General features: G+C 47.0%; 1 protein-coding gene across 2 annotated transcripts in view; it reads right to left on the reverse strand.

Annotated features, from left to right (window-relative positions):
- AP3D1 (adaptor related protein complex 3 subunit delta 1) overlaps nucleotides 1-22,209 on the reverse strand; it is a 2,198,421-nt gene that overhangs the window by 1,776,851 nt on the left and 399,361 nt on the right. For both annotated transcript variants that reach the window (XM_069649511.1, XM_069649512.1), the window contains exon 6: nucleotides 6,768-6,897. In XM_069649511.1, the coding sequence (XP_069505612.1) occupies nucleotides 6,768-6,897 (130 nt within the window). The remainder of the gene's footprint in view (nucleotides 1-6,767; nucleotides 6,898-22,209) is intronic.

Raw genomic sequence — 22,209 nt, forward strand, 5'->3', positions numbered from 1 at the left:
CTTTAATGGCCTGAAGGGAATCGTCCACTGTTTTCCCAAACAGGTTGTTCCCATCGAACAGCATGTCCAGGACTCTGGTCTGTACGTCTTGACGGAAGTCCGTAGCCTTGAGCCATCCATGCCGCCTAAGGCACACGCCGTTGCCCAACTGGCGAAACCCAGTGTCGGCGATGTCCGTCGCAATAGTGATGGCGTGGTCCGACGCCACCTCACCTTCCTGTAGGATCTCCAGGGCATCCGCCCTCTTGTCGTCCGGTAGGAAGTCCAGCAGGGGAGCCAGTTTGTACCATAGCTCCCTGTCGTAGCGGGCCACGATAGCCAAGGCGTTGGCCGCTTTAATCGTCGTCGCTGCAGACGAGATGACCCTGCGTCCCATAGTGTCCAATTTCTTTCCCTCGCTGTCCGGTGGGGAAGTCGATGTGGAGGCCGCACCCCCCCCCGCTTTCTTCCTGGCCGCCGCGGAGACGACTGAGTCCGGGGTAGGCTGCGCCCGGAGGCACAGGGGGGGCCGCGTCCGGGACCCGGTACTTCTTCTCGTACCGGTCTCTTCTAGCTGGCGTAGTGGAAGGGTTCTTGAGGAGGGCGAGGCCCTCATCCCAAATGTCGTCCAGTAGAGGCACCGCGAGGACCGTCTTCCTCTTGGCCTCGCGCCGTTGATAAAGGAATCCTTCCTTTTTCTTCTCCTCAGGGCAGAGTTGGAAAAGCTCGGATGCCCTGGGGATCATGGAGTGGAACGAACCAATCTCGTCGGGCGGAGAAGCCCTGGTGGGAGGCGACGACGGTAGATCCTCGTCGTATACCTCGTCGTCCGTACCCGTCGCTGCCGTGTCAGTCCCCGTATCATCCCCTCGGGTGGACGGGGAGGAGGGCTGGACGGTGCGCGACGGCTGAAAAGGAGGTGGAGGGTGAATCCTCCTTTTCTTGGACGGGGGAACGCCAGAAGGTCCCGGTTCAGGATCCCCCGACGGGAGAGGTTCCTCCGTCGGCAACGGTAGTCTCGTCCTTATCTCTGAGCATAAGGACTGTATAGCCAACAAAATGGCCGCCGAGTTGTCTTGCGGCGCTGGCAGAGGGGAATCCGACAGGCGATCAGGGGCCCCGTCGGCACCCTCGACGATGTCGTCGTCACCTGCGTCGGGATCCATCCCGACGGGCCGGTCTTCTTCCACGCCAAGGCCGTGGCTTAAGACCTCGATCAGCTCTTCCTCCGAGGTTGAAGCCGAATCTACGACGACGCCCTGCCCCCCCTTTTTCTTCCCCGCCGGGGATTTCACGGGGGTCCTATCGATGGGCACAAAAGAGGACTCCCTCCGAGGTGGCAGGGAGACTGAACCCCGAGGTCGCCACCACTGGTGTAGCCTCCACAGGCTGAGCCAGGGTCGCCGCGACAGTATCGATAGAGGGCTTGGCCGGATGGATTAAGGCCTTCACCACCTTAGGTGCGCTCACCGCCTTATCCTTGAGGGGGGGGACACTGCCTCGCTCCCCCTCCGATGAGGCCTTCGAGCTCGACCGGGGCCTCTCCAGGAGCTTTGCCGGGTGCTCGCCCTTCCTCTAACCCGACCCAGAGCGTTGGCTCGTGGTTGATGGTGCCGGGGAGGGTGCGCCCTGCCTGGCGCCCGTAGAGCCCGACCGTTCGGCCCTCCCGGTGCCAGCGGACTCGCGGTGCTTGGCCTTGTGTTGGACCCCCGTCGCCGGGGCGTCCTCAAAGGTCTTAGAAGACCGCACGGATTTCTTCCTCTTCTTCTCGCCTGACGGGCTCTTCCCTTCCAGCCAGTTGGCGAGACGTTGATGGCGGTCCTTCATGGTCCGCTCCGACATATTGCCGCAAAACGCACAGTCCTTCTCCACGTGCGTCTTGTCCTCATGTAAGCAGTAGAGACAAAAGGAGTGTTCGTCCTCCTTAAAGACGTTCTGCAGCTGGCATCCAGGGCAGACCCTGAACAGCTTTCCGGGCGTCGAGCTTCCCTTCTCCTGGGCCATGTCCGGGCCTGAGAAGCTTCTGGAGTCCTCCAAAGCGTAGCTCGACGAAATCTTCACCCTTGAGGGGGCGCAGACGAATCCGACACGGGTCCCCGTTGTTCGGATGGAGAGTCGGTGGAGCTTGAGGCTCTTTTGACCGAAAAAACAAAGTTTTTGAGCAAAAAACGTGAAAAAAATAGCACTAACGCTCGAGAGCAATAGCACGAGGAACCCAACACATGAACGTGCGGTAAAAATCTGAAGATGGCTGCCAGAGGCGGTGCTTAGGTAGAGGGCAGTCATTGGCTGTGGTCAGTATGACGCAGAGACCAGTGATTGGTTACTACTACGAAAGACAGATCAGAAACGAAACTGATACTGGTTTTTTCTTTACCGAGGATTCCCAGCCTGATGACGGGGAATATTCATGAGCATGTGAATCCATGCCAGACCCCATGCTGGAGAATGCATGTTTCATGTCCAAAGTTGCCATGTAATACCCTTGTGTGAGCAGGGGAATTACTTTCTGCAGGGTGACCATGCAGAACTTTTGTGGTTTTACAAATTTGTTCGCTGGGCGCAGATCTAGAACAGGGCGCATGGTTAGATCCTTTTTGGGTACAAGGAAGTACACTGAATAAATACCTTCTTTTACTCGGGATAGAGGTACGATTTCTATGGCTCCTTTTTGTTCCAGTATCTCGACTTCTTGAAGAAGTATGCAAATATGTTCTGGTGTTAATCGTCGTTTTGTAGGTCTGAATTTTGGGGACCGGTTGAACTATACACAGTACCCGTGGCCTATGGTTTTTAGCACCCACTGGTCATGGTTATTCCCTCCCATGCCTGAAGGAACAATGTAAGCCGGCCCCGACCATGGAGGCATGGGAGGGGGACCCGAATCCTTGGGTCATTTGGAACCCGAGGCTGGAGAACCTCTGGGGGTAGGGTTTCTGCCCCTTCCTTTTCCACGGCGCTGTCCCCTTTGGGGATACGGTGTGGTGTAAGTGTTGGTTCCCTGTGGAGGTTCCAGTTGTTTCCTGAAGAGTATTGTTGATGAGTGAAGCGTTGGCCATGAAAAAAACCTTCCGTTTCCAAATCCTCGTTTTATGAAGGGTCTGAGTAATTTGGTCCAGACTCTTTAGGGTGTCATGTTCCTTTTTTGCAGTCTCTAGGGCTTTGTCGGCCACCTTCCCAAACAAGTTGGATTCCTAACAGGTTTGTTTATAAGCGACGTTTGCGTCTTGGGTTTAAATCCTGAGTTCCGAAGCCATGCATGTCTTTTCAGGAGTATGCCCTGAGCCAGTGCTCGAATGGCCGTCAAGGCAGAATCCAAAGTGTTCTTTAAAATGCTCTGGTTAACTTGCCTACCCTCACAGACTGGTGAGGAGACGGGTTTGTAGCGGTTGTGGAGCCTCTTGTAGGCCTTCTTGTATTAAAGCCTGTTGCGCATCGGCGTAACTGGCCAATAAAGTGGTGTTATTGGCGATATGTGTAGAGTACGCTGCTGCTGTGGTAACCCTCTTCCCAAGGGCGTAAAGTATTTTCCCTTCTTTGTAAGGGGGGGTGCCTCGCCGGTTGACAAAGGGACCCCTGCTCTTTTTCTTGTGGTAGTGACTACCAAAGAATCTGGGGTGGAATGACCTAATACGTAGAGGATGTGAGGGCGAAGGGCGAAAGAGTTTCAATTCTTGGGTTTACATCTCTTGTGAGAGCAGGTGTTGCTAAGGAGGGAGCCAGGTGTTTTTTAATCGAATTGAGGAGAAGGATAGCCTGGCTGGCTGGTGGCTTCTCTGAGTACATCTTCAACAAAGTCGGCTTCAGGGGCTGCCTCTTCAGTAGCAATTTTAAAGTGTTCAGCTGCCTTACGTAACATTACGTTAAACATCAACTGATCATCAATTGGAGAGTGGTTTCTTGTAGGGGTGGTTTGAGGGGAGTCCAAAGCCAGAATATCTGGATCTTGTGGCTCTGGGAACTGCCATGGTTTAGGGTCACGCATATCTGGGTCCTCCCCACTGCCCTCAATGGGCTCATGTTCATCTTAGCTAGAGAAAAGATTTTCCCCTACAGTAACTGGTGGAATGGCTTCTTCAGTAAGGTCATAATTATAAATATCCTTTTCAAAAGAGGGGTCAAAAAGGGAATTTAGCTCTAGGGTTGAAAGGGCTTTCATCCCTTGGCCTTCTTGGTGTAGGTTGTTCTGAACGTGAAACAAACCTGTCCAGCCTTTCCATGCAGTCCTCAAACCTTTCTGTAGTCCAGACTGACTACCTAGAACGGTCTAGAGGTGGAAAAGTGTCTCTAGCACCGTCTTCCGTCGAAAACGTGTCTCTAGCACTTTCTTCAGTCGAAAAAGTGTCTCTAGAACTTTCTTCAGTCAAAAAAGTGTCTCTAGCACTTTCTTCCGTCGAAAAGGTGTCTCTAGCACTGTCTTCCGTCGAAAAGGTGTCTCTAGCACTGTCTTCCGTCGAAAACTGTAGAGGTGTTTGCCTTAACGTCGAAGAAAGTCCTTCTCCTTCAGAGAATTCCCCTGGAGGGACCGATGAAGGGGTGAGGGGGGTATCCCTGTGTCTTTCTCTCGACTTATGAACGCTCTCCTTAGATCTTGGCAGATCCTTGGGCCTTTCGGAAACTTACTAAGAGTCCCTAAACTGCTGTCTTTGAGAATCAGCAGACAATTCTTGCCAGGCTGTCTTCGACGTCCTCCTCAGACGGGAGGCGTGTAGTTACAGCCGACGATAGTCTTTTTTGGCAGAGCCGGGGCCTTGCCTTTATCAGCCACCTTTTCCGGTAGCGCCATCATTTTCGGCGGTATTAAGGCCTTGGCTTGAGTTATTGTAGTCCTTGGCGGAGCCGGAATTTTTCATCGCCGTATGCCTCCTTGTGATGCGTGTTCACGGAACTATGTACTGTTGGGGTGGCGCCATTTGTCTTGGATTGCCCAGTCACTAGCCGCATACGCGGCTGCGGGGAGGGCTGCCGATCCCGGCGATCGATGGGTATCACCGGAGTTAGCGGTCGAAGGCTTGGGGTTGTGTGTTTAGTGCCGTGCACGTGTCCGTCTTTGTCGCTGGGGTGTGACTTCCCCATAGCAGAGCTTATGCCGTGCTTATCGGGGCCGGGGAAAGACGATGCGGAACGCGAGCGTTCCGTTGAAAGGTCAACACCTCCGGTTCAGAGGTCTGATAGTCACTCTCGCCATCGTCACATTCGGTGGTAGCAGCAGTAGGAGAAACTTCGGCCTTGGACATACCGTAGGCCGCCCACCGTTTTACCCTACGCTCCTTTAAAGTCTTGGGGCACACCCCTCTTTGTGATCGAGGGGCAAGCACCGGTTATACCATCTGTGCTCATCCTTCCATGGGAATTTGCTCTTACAAATAGGGCGAAATCTAAATGAGTCCTCTCCATAGCTGAGGGTACACAGAGTGACTAAGACCAAACGGGAAAAAGGAAGGAAAAGGAAAGGCATTTTCAGTTTGAAATGAAATGTCCACCCCGACCCCACTCGCCCTACTGTATAGGTTGGGAACGCCGACAAGATCACAGTCCGGCAAAGTTCTCGCAGGTCTTCGGCAGAGACTGGAACAGCCGTCGAGATAAGGGACGGAAGGAGTGATCTTAACTATTTTATAGAATTATTCGACCAAAGGTCGGTTGGACAATAGCAATGTTCTTTACGAACTCTGCATAAGGGCGACCAGTTATCTGGGCAGAAAAAACTATCTGAGGGACCTTGACGCGTGAGGGATCTTGGGTACACTACACGTCACGTAGGGATAGTGTTACAGGCACGCCCATGTCAACGTCCTGTTTCGATTCTCGAAAGACAAGGTGCAATACTCTGCGGATACCACTGGATGTTGGACTATGCACAGCATGGGATTCTAAACTGATTGACAAACATCAGAAATTAAGATACAATGACCATCTTGTTTAGCTTTGATACCTATGTATGATGGTCACTTGGTTATCACCCTATCTTGTGATTTTAGTCACATCAGAAGTTAGTCATAGGATTCTTATTCAGACTATGATTTGTGTGTATTTTGGGACTTTTAATCAAGTTACAGTGAATTAACTAACTTATCATTTTACTTCCATTCAACATATTTTTAACCAATGTCATATTATTCAAATGTTCCCTTTTTCGTCTAACTGGGGAATCCATTGCTTGATATAGGTTTATGAATTGTTTTCTTTTGTATTGAGATGCATCAGTTACTGAGCTTTTTGTACAGAGATTATTGGAAATTGAGTTTTAATGTATTGATGTTTTGATTGTACTTTTTTGTTAAATGTTTAAAATTTAAACTAAAACAGAATAATGCATAACAAAAAATAAACAGTAAACTCTGCATCCAAGGTTAAACACACAAATTTCACACAACCAATGGCCGATCAATAGCGAGTCGCAGTAGTTCAGTAACGTAAAGACCTCTTAAATGCTTTAAATATCTTAGCTCATCCCAGAAAAATAATTCAAGTGTAATGTCAACAGTGTCATGGGGTATCATCATCAGACCTTTTGCATGGACATACTCTTAGTGGATGGTAAACATTCCATGCTTTGTCCTGGGTTAAATCATCAGAGGCAGTCTAATGACATTAATCCAAACACATCAAACAGATGCAATTCCAAGACAACTTCATGTTGTACCTTGTGTAATTTACTGTGAAAAACACAGAACATATACGCATACATTAATAATAAAAATAGACACTGCTATATACAATTGGTGCAGTTCCATGCAAGATGTACCTATATATTTTTAAACTGAATTTATAAAAAGCCGACTAACCAGGATCCGGATCCTCAAGCTTCTCTTTAAGGCGAGGAAAAGCAGGCCGGAGAGATTCTGGGTACTTCAGGAACACTTTGTACATGATCAATACTGATTTCTTCCTAATGTAAGGCTTTGTGTGCGACATCTACAAGAAAATAAAAATGTGTTAGTGTCAAGAACAAGGACTACTTTTAAAGAGCTTTCAAATGCTTAAACTTGTGTTATTTAAGAAGGCTTCTCTACCATATCAAATCTCCCCCCATAGTGGTCTCAAGGTGGCTGGCTTGTCTGGTGGTGGGTCGTGTTGTGGCCCATCCAGTGTGCTAAGAACTTAGTATGTGAAGAAAAAATGAATTAAGTAGAAGATAAAACACTGGGAAAGTAGGTTAAATGCAACAGACTTTTGAATGGGTGTGGTAGATGAGGTAAACTAATGTTTTGCCTTTGGATCCATTTGGAGGATCTCATTTCAGGATTGAAGAAAGAAAGCTATATTCTAAATGTGTCTGGCATAAAATGGATCGTCTATGTGAAGCAGTTTAGCAGTGAAATAGGTAGTTCATAGCATGTGGTGTATGTATTACAGGTACAGGATGTGTTCCAGCTTTCCAGTTACATGACAGTGGCTTAATGACAGGTGATTGATTTGCTTTTCCGTGGGTTGACATTCCCAAACAGTACTCAGAAATGTGGCCCAGTCTAGAATAGAAAAGTTTAGTTCAAGAACAAAAGGGTTCGACAGGCTGCTGTGGATCGGTGAACACATTCTAGAATATGTTTCAGGCCAGGCACTTAGATATTCTGATAACAAGAGGTGCCGTTAGCATAATCCAAACTAACAGTAATGATCAATTAATCTAGTAAGAGGTGTACAGTATAGGAACACAGGAATACCAATTGTGAAGAATTCCACTGTAATCTGTGCATCAAGGAGGGAACCAGCATTTACCAAATCCCCAAAATGCCCCAAAGATTACATTAGAAGTTGACATTATTGGCTCATCCCACCATGATCAGGACAGCTCTTTGTAGACACTCTTGGGATAATTTGGCATCCAGATCAACATTACGTGGTAGTATAAGAAAGTAGATGAGCAAAAAACATTTTGCATAATTTATTAATCAGTGTAACATAACAATCAAATGTGTGCCAGGAGGACAATGAGGTTAATATCATATCTAAAATGCCACCGACATGTCCTTCAAAATAATCAAAATGTGGTCCAGGTAGACATAATGCAGGACTTTGCCGATCAGCATTCAGGAAATGTGTCAATATATTTGTAACACACAAGTTTGGTACTTTTTGTTGCAAGCACATTTATATGAACTGGAGATTAAACAGGTGCTGGTTGAAGAAAGGGCAATCTCAGGCAAAAATGATAGCTTGAGAACTGGGGCTCGCCCAGTGGGTATGGAGAACATTGGTACGAGCCTATTGGCTGGGTTAGATTCTGGAAAGGTGATTGATTGGGCAACTATAATTTCTACCCGTCGGCAGAAACACGTCTCATGGGCTTGCTATTCCCAAGGGCACAGTGCAAAGATCAATCTCTCTGTTCCTGGAATCTGGAGCAGCTCCCATCTGTGTACTAATCGTAGCTGTCTGGATAATTTAAGAACTGCCAACTGTGTCTGCTTACAGGAAACATGGTTGCTTGAGGCTCCGGTCCTAGATGGCTATAAAATATTTACACAACAGGCGAAAAGTAGTGGAGGGGGGAGGCCCTCTGGTGGCCTGCTCATAGCAGTGGAAAATACTCTGGGTCTGAAAGTTGTCATTATTGAAGGGACTCCATTTTGGAGCCCTAGGGGTTGACCTTACCTCATGGGATGGCTCTTTGAAGCTCCTGGTGGTCAATATATATTGGCACAAAGGTATTTCGGGTGTGGAGGTTTTTGTTGAGAAAGTGTGCCATATTCTGGATGAATGGGCCATATTACATCGAAATGGTATAATAATTGCAGCTGGTGATCTTAACTGACAGTTGTTTCCATGAATCCCCTTGGGAACTCTGCGATTCTCACTTGGATTGTGAGGGTATACTTATGAAAAGGCACTCCGGGAAAATATGGTATCTGGGTTTGGGGGCCCTTGGTCTACAAACTTTGGTTGGGACTTTATGAACCAAATCCAATTAGTCGGCCTGGCACACTCGGCACCAGGGGACAAATGTGTCCCTTCTAGACTACATATATCTAGATAATCATTTGATGAACCACTGTGTCATTCTCTGTCTCTATAAATGTCTGGAGTGATCATAGTATCTTGACGGCTGGCTTTGATATGCCAATTAACATCAGAGAGTTTAGATCTCAAAGCCAAGTGACAATTAACGCTTCAGGGAACTCAGTCAGATGGACTGATATAAACATCAACGTACTGAACGAAAACCTATGGGCCACACTGAATACCACTACCCTAGATTGGAAAATCAATAATTTTAATGTAAATGAGATCTTTAGTCTCATAGGTGTTCTGACCTTGAATATCCATCTAAGGTCAAAAACTAGAGGGACTGGTCGTGTGAGACATGACCATTGTTATAAGGAGAATTTGGCCACAGTAAAGTAAATTATGAGGGAGGTGCGAGGCATCCAAAAGATTAGATCTGGATAATTCAACTCGAACTAATTTGACTAGAAAAGTTAAACAGAAATATAAAAAGTATTGCACGTCAATAAAACATTTCTTATTACAGCAAGACGAAAGGGGTGCTGATCAATTCCCAGGTTAGTGCCTTTTGGATGTTAGTTAATGGTCAAGACCCCAATTCTGCCATTATCCAACTAAACTCAATTTCGGAACTAAACTGGATTGAAGTCTTTGAGAGCCGATTTGGGATAGCCACAAAAGATCAATTTGAGGAGTTAATGGACACTATTGATTACCAGGATTACCCTAAATGGGAGGCCCCTTTGGACTTAAGACCATTCTGTACCTATTAACTAAATGTAAAAAAATCATGGGCAACTGGACCTAATGGTCTAAATAGTGCAACCTTTAAGGCAGATTGCAATATATGGGCAAATTTGCTGTACTTTGGATTCAAAGACATCCTCAGCACAGGGGTCATTCCAGCATCTTGGTGCACGGCCCATGTGATCCCCATTTATAAATGTGAGAGTAGAACAGATCCTAAGAATGACCGCCCTATTTCATTAATCGATGCGGATTGCAATATCTTTTCTTTATTTCTACTCTCACATTTAGAGGAATGGGCAAAGGAGGCCCACCCTCTTGATAAAATGCAGACAGGGTTTCGCAAAGGACATGCAACTATTATCAATGGGCCGGTCCTTAAATGCATACAAGAAGTTGCCTGGAGAAGACCGAAGGGTTGTACGTTCATGGCCTCAATCGACCTTTGAGGATTTTGACTGTGTAGTCCATAGTAAACTCTGGGCTACACTGGCAACTTGGGGCTTGCCGATTGGTCTGATTAGGCTCATTCAAGGGGTACATGAGAATAGTGGAATACAAGTTCGACTGAGCCAAAAGGGGATCTATCAGATTGAATTCGGTGTTACCAAGGGGCTAGGCAGGGATGTGTCCTAGCCCCTTGCCTATTCAATCAATACATGTCAGATTTAGCGATCTGCTTAGCTAATGAAGGACTGATAGCCCCTAAAGATGGGAGTAATAAAATCATATGGCTAGCATACGCAGACAACTTTCTGATATTTGATCTAACAGGTCGGTCTGCAGCGACTTCTGAATAGCTTTGCCAGGTATGCTTAAGATAATGGTCTCATTATAAACCCTGCTAAAACTAAAATCTTGGCCTTCTCGAAAGTAAAATCTAACAAAAACCACCATTCTTGGTTGATCGAAGGGAGCCCTATTAAAACATCAGGGAATGTTAAATATCTGGGTTTCCATTTTGGAGCAAGCAAGGGAATCAAATTGGGCATTGATATCCTGATGCAAAAATCTAAGATGCATGAAGCTCAAATTGTAAAAAATCGACCGCAAATTTGGACGGTGCTCGTTGAAACCGGCGATTATGTTCTTTGACGGAAAGATAGAGCCGAAATTAATCTATGTCCTAGAGCTATCTGCTGTGGGTGTTCTAAACACTCTGGAAAAAATTGAGGGCAGGATTTGGAGACGGGTCACTGGCGTACCTAATGCAGTGACCATCTCTGCCATTAGGTATGAATTGGGGGTGCCTTCTTTGTTGTCGAGGGTGCAATGACGTCTACTAACACTATACGCCAAAATGATGAACCCTATAGCTAACTCCCCGTACCATCTCTTGGGAGATAATGTAGAGTCGTCACCGTCCTGACAGACCTCAGGGGTAGATGTGAATTGATTCTATCTAATATTGGTTCCAATTTAGACATCCTGACCAATAATCCCTTGCATACTAAAAGATCTTTGCTCGGCTATGATTGGATAGTAACTACTGATGTCTTCCACTCGTATGCATCAACGAGCCATCTCGCGCATGAACACAAACGCACAGGAACCGTCTCCCCTATCCTCCTTCAAATTCCATACTGTTCCTATCGTGGGCTCCTCCGTAGGGTAAGGTGGAACCTTTTACCAACCAAGGACATCCTGTACAGAAGGAAACAAATTCAAATTCATGAACTGGGATGTAGATTCTTTAAGGCAAAACCAGAGTCAATTAAACATCTTGTTCTGAATTGGGATAATTCTACTCTTGTGGGGCCAAGTACAAAATTCCTGACTAGCTGTCGACAAAACGTACTTTGTGAGGATCTATCCTGGAAGCGGTGTCTTAGTATCCAGAAAGCTTCGGAGGGGCTGGCCTTATCAGGTTTTATTAAAGCTATACATTTATTGAATACATGATGGAAATTAGGATTTGTGAACCATTGCGATTCACCATGCCCTATGTTGAAGTAGATATAGCTGTTATAAGGGTGCTTTATATTTTAGTGTTAAGTAGAAATTCAGAATGTTTTGGTGCTGTATCACTCAGTAATTATGAATTTAGACAATTGATCTCAAATGTTTGAATATCGCAACTATGAAATTTAGGCTCTGAGTGAGCTGCAACTAGACCAGGAACAGTAGGAACCTGTTATTTATTTAAAAGGTATTTTTTAATGTTTTTCTTCTTGTTCCTCTTTAGCCTTTTATTCTCTTTTTTCTATTTCTAAATTTTTTATCCCAATTGAATTTGTATGGTTTTAGTATGCACTTAATTTTATTTGTGTTTTTTTCTCTTTCATGTGATGACATTTTAACTTCTGTATGTAATGAATTTATAAAGGTTTAACTTAAACCATATAAAAAAAAAATATGAACTGGAGAGTGTAAAGACTGGAGGGGGGTGTCTGTATTTCTGCTCTCTATATGGCAGAGGAGAGGCACAGATGACCCCAGCCAAGATTCACTATAGGGTAGTGCTGGTCGATCAATCAAGGCCTAGCTTCTCAGGAGGCGATACAGGCTGGTTCTTAAGTACAGTGTAGACCCCAAGCCCCCACAAAGGAATGTCCACACACTATTCGTTAAAACGCAGTCTTTATATAATATTCAAGATTATGTACACTATCACAATAACTCACTTTGTGCTCAGAAAATCCACAATGGCAAATATATACAGTTCTAAAGTGGTACCACAACAATAGATCTAGGAGGAAAGCAGTTGGTTAGAACAATTGGCAGAATATTGACCCCTACCAACTAAGCACAATTCTGTGTGGAGATTCCCCCCCCCCCCACCTGGGCAACCTGTAAATTAAAGATATATCACACGCCCAGTCCATATATTGTTCTATAAGTCTTATTTCTTTCTATAAGGTTTCTACCCCCCCTGCCCAATGTACCTGGTAGAGCAGAGTTCTTCAATGAGGCGTTGATGGATCCTTCTTGAGTGACTCCCTTTAAAGCAGGAGCCACGGATCATCAAGAGGCGTCGAAGAAGGTGAACTTGGCATCGATGAAGTTTGATTGTGCCGAGACCACAGCGTCAATCCAGGCGGTGCTCATGGGCGACATCCTGCGAGGATGAGGTGTGCGGGCACCTTGGTGTTTGATAGTTCAGGACCGCAAAGAGTTTCTGAAAAACTGTGGCCCGACAAGGGTGTCGAGTCAACGAAGTCTGTGGTCTTCGGGTGCTGGGAAACCCACCAGCGGATGCTCCTCGGCACGTCAGCGGCCTCAACTTTCTCCGGCAGGACAATGCGGTCGACGGCGCAGGCAAGAGCGTCCTTGGATCAAATGTTACTTAGGCAAAGGGAGCATGACGGCTCCGGTCAGCGACGGTGGTCGTCGACGATGATGGACAACTGTGTCCGGGCGCTTCTTGTGATTCCGCGGCGGTCCCCGTCTCCGGTCGGCAGCCTGCCGTAGGTCTGTCTACCAGGGAGCTTTGGCAAAGATCAGCTGGTGCACAATGGTCCCTCGTAGCTCGGGAAGAGTGCGCCTTACCAGGTCCTCTCTGGGTCAGCCAATCAGGCATACAGTGCATTCAAGCCATACGCCTCCCTCTCAGACACACACAACAAGGAATGTGTATTGGGGCAAGTACCCAGCCATTTAAAACTACACACTGCATTCATACCAGTTTCGGGCAGGGCTGTCTCAGTCATAAAGTCATACACCAGAAACCAGACATCCACAACAAGAAGTGCATATTGGTCACACACTGCATACACCCAGGTCCCACCCACAGGGTGTACCCACAACATACAGGCACTGGGAAGGCTCCAGCCAGTCTTGCCTGGACCTCACAACAACACCATACATGGACCTTCCACCCAACAGCCAGTCAGGGGGAAGGGACAGAGTCAGGGCTTCCCAGGACTTTGGGAAAACAAGGTAACATGCAATAGAAAGCAAGAGGCCACTGGGGCCATCTTGTTTTCTATCAGGAATCAACAGATTCCAATGGCAGGGCCTGGATATCCCAAAATGGAGGATATCGGAGCACCTGTCAAATTCAGCAAGGAGCTGCCACCAGCCCATACCCTGCTCTGTGGGCCACACACAGTTGCCAAAAAACACACTAGGGACACAGGGTTGCCCCCCCCAACCCATGGGTGCAATGGGAGGATCCCATGGGTCTGTACACCAAACCAGAAACCGGAGGAGCTGCACTGCCAGGAGTCCCATAAGGACTCCTGGGCAGAAAACAATACAGAACACAAATGAAAAAGGACTACAGGACAAGGAGAGGGAGGCCCTGTCCCTCCTATGCATTTCCACCATCACAGAGGTAAATCTTTGCTAGAGCTCTTCGCTCATCTGCCTCCAACTCCCTCAGGGTCAGTCGCTTCTCCGAGTAACGAGTTGGAGGTAGATCTCTTTCTTCGGCTGGGGCCTCCCTCTGGAACAGCGTCCCTGGGTCTCGGAAAATTGAGGAGAATCATCTCTGGTTCCAGAGGCACTTCAAGACCTTCCTCTTTGCTTCCGTTTTCTCTCCTCTCCCCTGCTGAACTCCTGGCCGAATCTGAAAATGCACTGGTCATCTGGCTACCGCCTGATCTCGGGCGCAGGTCCCCTCCGCCCCCTGCCAGTTGCGCACATGCACTGCCCCCCTGCACTCTGGGGCCATTTCTGTATCCCTACAGGTCCACTACCAGAACTTGACACCTGATGTTTGCACTTAACCTTGCATCTGCCACCAGCTTGCCATACTTCTTTATTGTTCTTTTTTACTGTTTAATTTATTACTGTTTATCCTATGTACTGCACTTCCCCTCCCACCTTCCACACGCACATTTTGCCCTCCCCTGCGTGCGATCTCAATGTCACCGGGACGAGTAGGATCGTTGCTGGTCTTCCCACTTTTCCCCTCCATTGACTCGTCACGCCTTTAAACACTTGTGTATAGGCGCATTATAAATGCAACATCATATCTATTCGAAAGGGGTCATGTTTAGATAATCAACAATTAAAATGATCATCACATTCTCACAAAGAAGCTTACAACTTGAGTGAGGTGAAATGATGGGCCTAGTTCAATTTATTTTGGTACCAGGGGTTGCCTTCAAATAAACAGTAATGGATATTTTTCCACAGCGTTCTAGTGAGCGTATTAAAGAGATCGATCGAATGGTCACAACGGTCAATCGACCAAGTTGGACCAAAAGCCTCAAATTCGTAACACAGAGCAGTCGGGCTTCTCCCTTAGGGAGAAGATGGGCTAGCACTAGGGTATGCTTTGGTCCAAAAGGTTTGTGACAGGTCAGAATGAGAACTCTGACACTTGGGTAGTATTCTAGATTTAAATGGTCTTCAAATCCAAAAAGGACTAGTCATTCCCTAAACCTATAACCCAAAGCCCTATACTATAGCGGAAAAAGGAAAAAAGGGTAGTTGTCAGGATGTCTCAACATGAATGTCCCTGAAGGGAAAGTCATCTCCAGATGGATCGTGCTTGCCCTGGCTCCCAGGGGGGTGTTATATGGGATACATTACTCACCGTAATCATATCTCTGATGCTTGTATCTGCTTGGATTCAGTTGCTATGCATAGGGCGACATCTAGTGGTAGTCACAGAGTATTACATTTTTTGGATTTAAAACTCGAAAAGGGACGTCGACAGGGCGTGCCAGTAATACTATCCCTAGTGTGACATCTACTGTACCCATGGTGCTCGATGCGTCGAGGTCCCTCAAATGGTTTTATTTCTGACATGAGGTAGCATGAAGTGTAGCATGAGTGGAGATGTAATAAATCAGATAAGAGTAGATAAAGCCAGAAAATATCCATGCACCTTCTACTACACAGGGGAGGAAGGGTGGGCACATGTGAATCCAAGTAGATACAAACATCAGAAATACAATTATGGTGAGCAATGTATCCCTTCTGAGGCTTGTGGATCTGTTTAGATCACATGCTATGCATAGATTAGCGAGCAGTGTCTGGACAAGGTGGTGGGTTGTGAGAAGGTACAGCAGCAAATAGATGTTTTAGCACTGCTTGCCCCACCTGTGAATCTGCTTTAGAATGTGTGTCAATACAGTAATGCCGAGTAAAAGCATGGATGAACTCCATGTAGCTGCTTTACAAATGGCGTCCAGCGGAACTTTTGCAATAAAGGCCAAAGTAGTTCCTGTCCCCCTGGTAGAGTGAGCTCTTGGTGTGAAAGGCAGAGCTTTGATGCGGAGTAGCAGAGCTGTATGCATTTTACTAGTCATCTGGAGATGGCGTTTTTTGAAACGTGATCACCCTGCTTACATCTAGTGTATGGATGTTTTTCTCAGCTGAGTGTCAAGCGTTTTGAAAGAAAGCTGGTAGTTCAATGAACTGGTTAACATTGAACTTGGATATAAACGTAGGTGAAACCCTAGGGTGTGTTCTTAAGACCAACTTGTCTTTGTGGATAACAAAGAAAGGGTCTTGCACTGACAAAGCTTGTAGTTCACAGACTCTTCTTATGGAGGTGATTGCCACCAGAAAAGCATTTTAGTATGTTAGGTGTTTAAGGCTGGATTTGTCCATAGGCTCTAAGGGAGGACCCATCTCATTGAGATACCACCTTGGAAGCGGGTTTGAAATGGGGTGGGGGGTGGTAATGCCTTTTTACTCCCTCCATGAACACCTTAACTGGGACTTTCCACCAAGACTCCTTGTTTTCAGAAGTGGTGTACGCAGCTAGAGCCGCTAGGTCAACATTGATGGAGTTGAATACTAGGCCAGAGTCTAGCAAGTGGAGCATGTAATGAAGAATGTGTAATGGGGTACATTCAATAGGTTTTACATTTTTTGACTGGCACCATATTACAAATCTCTTCCATTTGTTAAAGTAACAGTGTTTAGTTTACGTGTCTGAGATTTCCATATACCTTTGAGGTTGTTTTAAATGGCCAAACTCTGACTTCAGGTGGCAAGCTGCAGTTCATAGATTGAGGATATGGGTTTAAGGCCCCCTCCCCAACCTACTGTGTAATGTTGAAGGGGCACGGGAGCTTGATTAGATCGCCCATCGCCAGTTTTGTGCAGATGCAGAAACCAAGGTTGCCTCACCCACATAGGAGCAACCAGGATTAGAGCTACTTGTTCCTGGGTGCATATTGTGCACTATCCTGCTCAAGACCAGCTCATCCACAGGGCATTCCCATTGGATCTGTGTTGGGGGAAACATGGATGCAAAGTCTGGCCATTGTGTGTTTAGGCTAATGGAGAACAAGTCCAAAGGAGGATATCCCCATGGGGAAAAGATATCGTCTACAATTTCTCAGCGGAGCTGCCACTGTGCTCTTCAGGTAGGGGATATCTGCTTAGCTAGTCTGCTAGAGAATTGAGTTCCCCTGGACCGTGCTGAAACACTAGGAACATGTTCAGCTTGAGTGCCCACTTCAACATTTTTTGGGCTAGCCTGTATAGACTTGGAGTGTACGCCTCCCTGCTCGTTTATGTAAAACCTTGGCAGTGCTGCTGTCTGTGAGGACTTGTACTGTTTGACCTGTTAGATGCACTTAAAAGGTTTGTAGGGCTTTGAGCACTGCTAGCAGCTGCAAAAAGGTCTGTATGATTGTGGGGTATGATCTGTGTCCACAGACCACGCGCTGTGTGGTGAGGGTAATGAGTGATGCGTCTGTTGCAACAATCGCTTGCACTGTAAGGTTGTGAAATGGTTTTTCCTTTGTCCACCAGAGTAGTGCTTGAACTAGGGTTTGTGAAACAACCACTAGATCGTCCCACTGACCGCTTGCCACAGACCACTGTTTCATCAACCACTCTTGCATTGGGCTCAGGCACAACCGAGCGTGCAGAACCAGGTAAATGCATGAAGCCATCATCCCGAGCAAGCGCATTGCTTTGCATACGGTTATTTGGCGACCGGCTAGATGCTGATTTATTGGCAGCAGTATGTTTTGCACTCTTTCGTTTGACGGGAAGACTAGCCCCTCTCCCGTCTTTATGATAGCTCCCAAGAACTGTTTGGTTTTGCTTGGAGCAAGACTTTTTTCTCTCGTTGATTAAGAATCCCAATTGGAATGGGAGATTGATTGTTCTCTGTGCATTTTGCTTACAATTTGGTGGGATACCCGTTATCAGCCAGTCACCCAGAAAAGACACTAGGATAGATTCTCAGTGTAGATGCGCTGCCACTACCGCTAGTACCTTGGTGAATACCCTTGGAGCGGAGGCTACGCAAAAGGGTAGCACCTTGAATTGGTAGTGTTGGTTTGCTATTTTAAAGTGCCAAAATCTTCTGTGTGCTGGGACCACTGAAATATGGAAGTATGCATCTTTCATATCCAAGGTTGCCATGTAGTCCCCGTTTCAGCAGTGGGATTACTTCCTGTAGCGTTGTCATGCAGAATTTGTGTGGCTTGACATAGGCGTTTGCAGGGCGCAGATCAGGGACAGGGCGCACTGTTAGGTATTTTTTCGGCACATGGAAGTACATTGAATAAATACCCTTGTTTTACCCGATTTGCCAGGACAATTTCAATGGCGTCCTTTACTAGCATTACTTTGACCTCTTCCAACAGGATGCGTTGTTCTTCCTGTGAAGACTGTCGTTGTCTTGGCCGGTAGTTGGCTGGTGATTGAATTAGCTCTATGCAATAACCCCCCACCACGGTGGAAAGTACCCACTTGTCCGACGTGGTCCCCTTCCATGCGTGGGTGAAGTGTGAAATATGTCCTATTGGAGTGACATGGGAGGGAACCTGTAGTGGGTGGTCATTGCTTCGGAGGGGTTGAGCACTGATTTGCCAAATAAAGCATTGGGCTCAATGGGCATGTTTAAGAGGGCAGCCTGGGTCTCCAATTTGAAACCCGATTGACGTGTGCCTTATGCCACTATTCTCCCTCCGTTGTCTGCTGTGTCCAAGTTATTTTTAAGGATGAAAGTTGCTACCCCCCCTCCCCTCAGCGATGGTGTGTGAGAGCTGTGTTTTTAGGGGCTCTGGGACCGAGTCTATTTGTTGTGCAATCTCATCCCATTTATGGCAATCATAGCTGGCTAATAGTGTAGTATTATTAGCTATTCTTGGTTGAGAGGCAGGCGAGGAAGCTACTCTCCTGCCCAAGGTGCAGTTCCTCTTTCTCTCCTTGTCAGGAGGGGCTTTGGCAGATGCGAGAGGCGTGCCCGCTCTCTTATTTGTGGTAGTGATTACTAAGGAGTGCTCTGCAGCATTTAAGAGTAGGTCATTGTATTGCAGTTGGTTGTCTACCGGGGGAGTCAGCCACCAGTGGGTCGGTGTGGTCTGGAGATTGGATGATGTAAACGACATAATACTGGTCCAAGTCCCCTGTGTCCCTTTGGTCCTCTGGGTCTTAATATGAGCCAGGGTCATGTGAGCCTTGAGGTCAGAGATGTGTCTTGACCTATATCTTGGTATGACGAGGTAGTGGCCTATGTGGTATCCATGCTGGCTTTCTTGGCTGCGGGCTGTATGCTTGGTGCCTCACTTTGTGGGGGTTCTGGAAGGTTCTGGAGCTGTTCAGGTTAATCAAAGAAGTTTATAAAACTGGACATTATTCTCATGACCCTATCAAATTGTTCTGGGGTCCACTGGCAGGAGCTTGGCAATACAGAGGGAGCAGGTGTAGGTGGTAGCTCTGGGGCAGGGGTCTTTTCATGATGCATTGCCCCTGAAAGAGTGTTGTCAGGGGTAGAGTAATCCCTGCTTATCGTACCTTGTGACTTTGGGCAAAGATTTCAGGTTTTTCAACGTTCTTTAGCAAGGTGTCGGGGACGTGTTTCTTTATTAAGTCGCTCATCTTAGAGCTTTTTGCCGGGCCGTTGACACGTTTTTCGACGCCCGGTTGCCAGAACCAGAGGACTTCGCAGATTTAGATGCAGTGTTGGAAACTGACTGAGGCGTCTGTTTCGGGGGCCTGTCAAGTGGTGATCGTGACTGTGATGGCCCAGAGGACAGGGAGTGTTCGGACCTTCCCTTCAACACCACGTGCGGCTAATTGGTCAACGACATGGTTGACTTTAGGCTATGGCGGATGGGCTTGGTGTGGTGCAAACTGGAGGTACTTGAGCCGCCGGGTGTCATCCCTGTAGCAGAACCACTGGCCTGCCTGTTGGGGTCAGGGACTCGCATGCATCCGCTGGATCCCGTTAGCCCATGGCGTCACTAGGGATGCCGATACTGCCAATGCTGGAGGCTACCTCAACATCCAAGGCGGCCTCGGCCTGCATGGCGGACCCAGTAATTAGTCTTGCGGTCCTTTAAAGTTTTGGGCCTGAACAATTTGCAAGACTTGCTGTTTTTTTGGCATTGTCATTAGGAAGGCAAAGGTTACACAACCAGTGTGACCTCCTTCCAGGGAAACTACCTGTTACAGGAAGGACAGAATTTAAAAGGCACGTTTGCCATTGTGTATACAGATGCCAACCAGGGAAAATAAATTGCAGTATAGGGGAATATGCATTCTCTTAGTGAAACTGGAATATGAACCGCCCCCGCTCTCCCTACTGTGCAGGGCCGAGGCCTTGGAAGGCTGCAGGCAAAAGTTTGTCGAGACAGGAGTCGCAGTAGTCGACGGATGGTCGTGTCCTAGAAGCAGTTGCCAGAGATCTTGCGGTAAACTGTTGTCGTAAGGACAGAAAGAGTTACTAAGCTTAAACTTTTAATTAAGTAATGTCATCAGCCAAGAAGGAACTCTGATATGCGCTCGACTACGATGGTGGAAAAAAATAATCTGAGGGACCTAGACGCATGACGGCCCATGAGTACAATAGACGTCACAATAGGGAGAGTATTACTGGCACGGCCTGTCCCCATCGCTTTTTGAGTTTTGAAAACAAAGAAGGTAATGCTCTGCGGCTACCACTAGATGTCGGCCTATGCATAGCATGTGATCTAAGCAGGTCCACAAGCCTCAGAAATATAACATTACTCACCGTAATCGTATTTCTGATGCTTGTATCTGCTTAGATTCACATGCTGTGCATAGGCCAATATCTAGTGGAAGCTGAAGAGTATTAGTTTGTTTTCCGAAACTCGAAAAGGGACATCGAACAGTGCGTGCCAGTAATACTATCCCTAGTGTGACGTCCCCTGTACCCATGATCCCTCATGCGTGTAGGACGCTCAGATTTATTTTCTGACATGAGGTAGCATGAGGAGTAACGCGAGTACGGAGCATCCAAGTAGATTAAGATAGATAAGACTACAAGCATCCATGTGCCTTCTCTCAGAGGGGAGGAAGGGCAGCTGCAAGTGAATCTAAGCAGATGCAAGCATCAGAAATACGATTACGTTGAGTAATGTATCCCTTCTGAGGCTTGTGGAATCTGCTTAGATCACATGCTGTGCATGGATTAGCGAGCAGTGTTAGAAGGAGGTGGGATGTGAGAAGGGTCATGAGCGAACAAATGTCTTAGAACCGCTTGTCCCACTTGTGAATCTGTCTTGGAATGAGTGTCAATGCAGCAGTGCTGAGTAAAGTGACTAGAGTGCCATGTAGCTGCGTTGCAAATACTGTCCAGGGGCACATTTGCAATGAAAGCCAGAGTGGCTCCAGTACCTCTTGTAGAGTGGGCCCTTGGCGTAAAAGGCAGTGTTTTATCCGAAAGGGAATAGCACAGTTGGATACATCAGACTATCCACCTAGAGATGCCATTTTTAGAGATGCGATCTCCTTCTCCGCCTGGCGCTATGGAGACGAACAGTTGACCTGTCTTTCTCAGCGGTCAGGTCTTGTCTACGTAGTAGAGGACTGCCCTCCTGACATCTAGTGTAGGGAGTTTCACCTCAGCAGAGCTTTTGGGTTCTTGGAAGAAAGCGGATAGCTCAATAGACTAACATGGAATTTGGAAATTAACCTAGGTGAGAACCTAGGGTGAGTGCGTAAAACCATTTTGTCCTTATGTATAGTAAAGAAAGGATCCTGCACTGACAGAGCCTGAATTTCACAGACCCTTCTTATGGAACTGATGGCTACTAAGAAGGCAGTTTTATAAGTCAGGTGTTTCAGACTAGATGTGCGCATGGGGTCAAATCGAGGTCCCATGAGCTTAGCAAGTACCACATTAAGGTCCCAACCTGTTGGTGGGTTAGAAATTTGAGGGTGGAGTCTCTTTAGCCCTTCTATAAAAGATTTGACGACTGGCACCTTCCACCATGACACCTTGTTAAGGGAAGTGGTGCAGGCTGATAAAGCTGCCAGGTGTACTTTTTCTGAATTAAACACTAACCCTGCATCCAGTAGGTGGAGCATATAGGTGACCACATTAGGAGTACAATCAACGGGGCTGATTTGCTTATTCTGGCACCAAATTACAGATCTTTTCCATTTATCATGGTAACAGTGCCTCGTGTTTGGTTTTCTTGACTCTTTCAAGATATCCATACATCTCTGAGGTAATTTGAGATGTCCGAACTCTGACTTCAGGAGCCATGCTCCCAAGTTCAAGGAGTTGGGCTGAGGATGCACTGTTAGCCCTTCGTGCGGGAGAGTAGGTTGTACCGGCACAGGAATTTGATGGGGTCGCACACCGCCAGTTTGCGCAGGTGTGGATAGCATGGTTGTCTCGCCCACATAGGAGCAACTAGG

This window comes from Ambystoma mexicanum, chromosome 1p (assembly GCF_040938575.1).
Source record: "Ambystoma mexicanum isolate Mex_15411 chromosome 1p, UKY_AmexF1_1, whole genome shotgun sequence".
NCBI lineage: Eukaryota > Metazoa > Chordata > Amphibia > Caudata > Ambystomatidae > Ambystoma > Ambystoma mexicanum.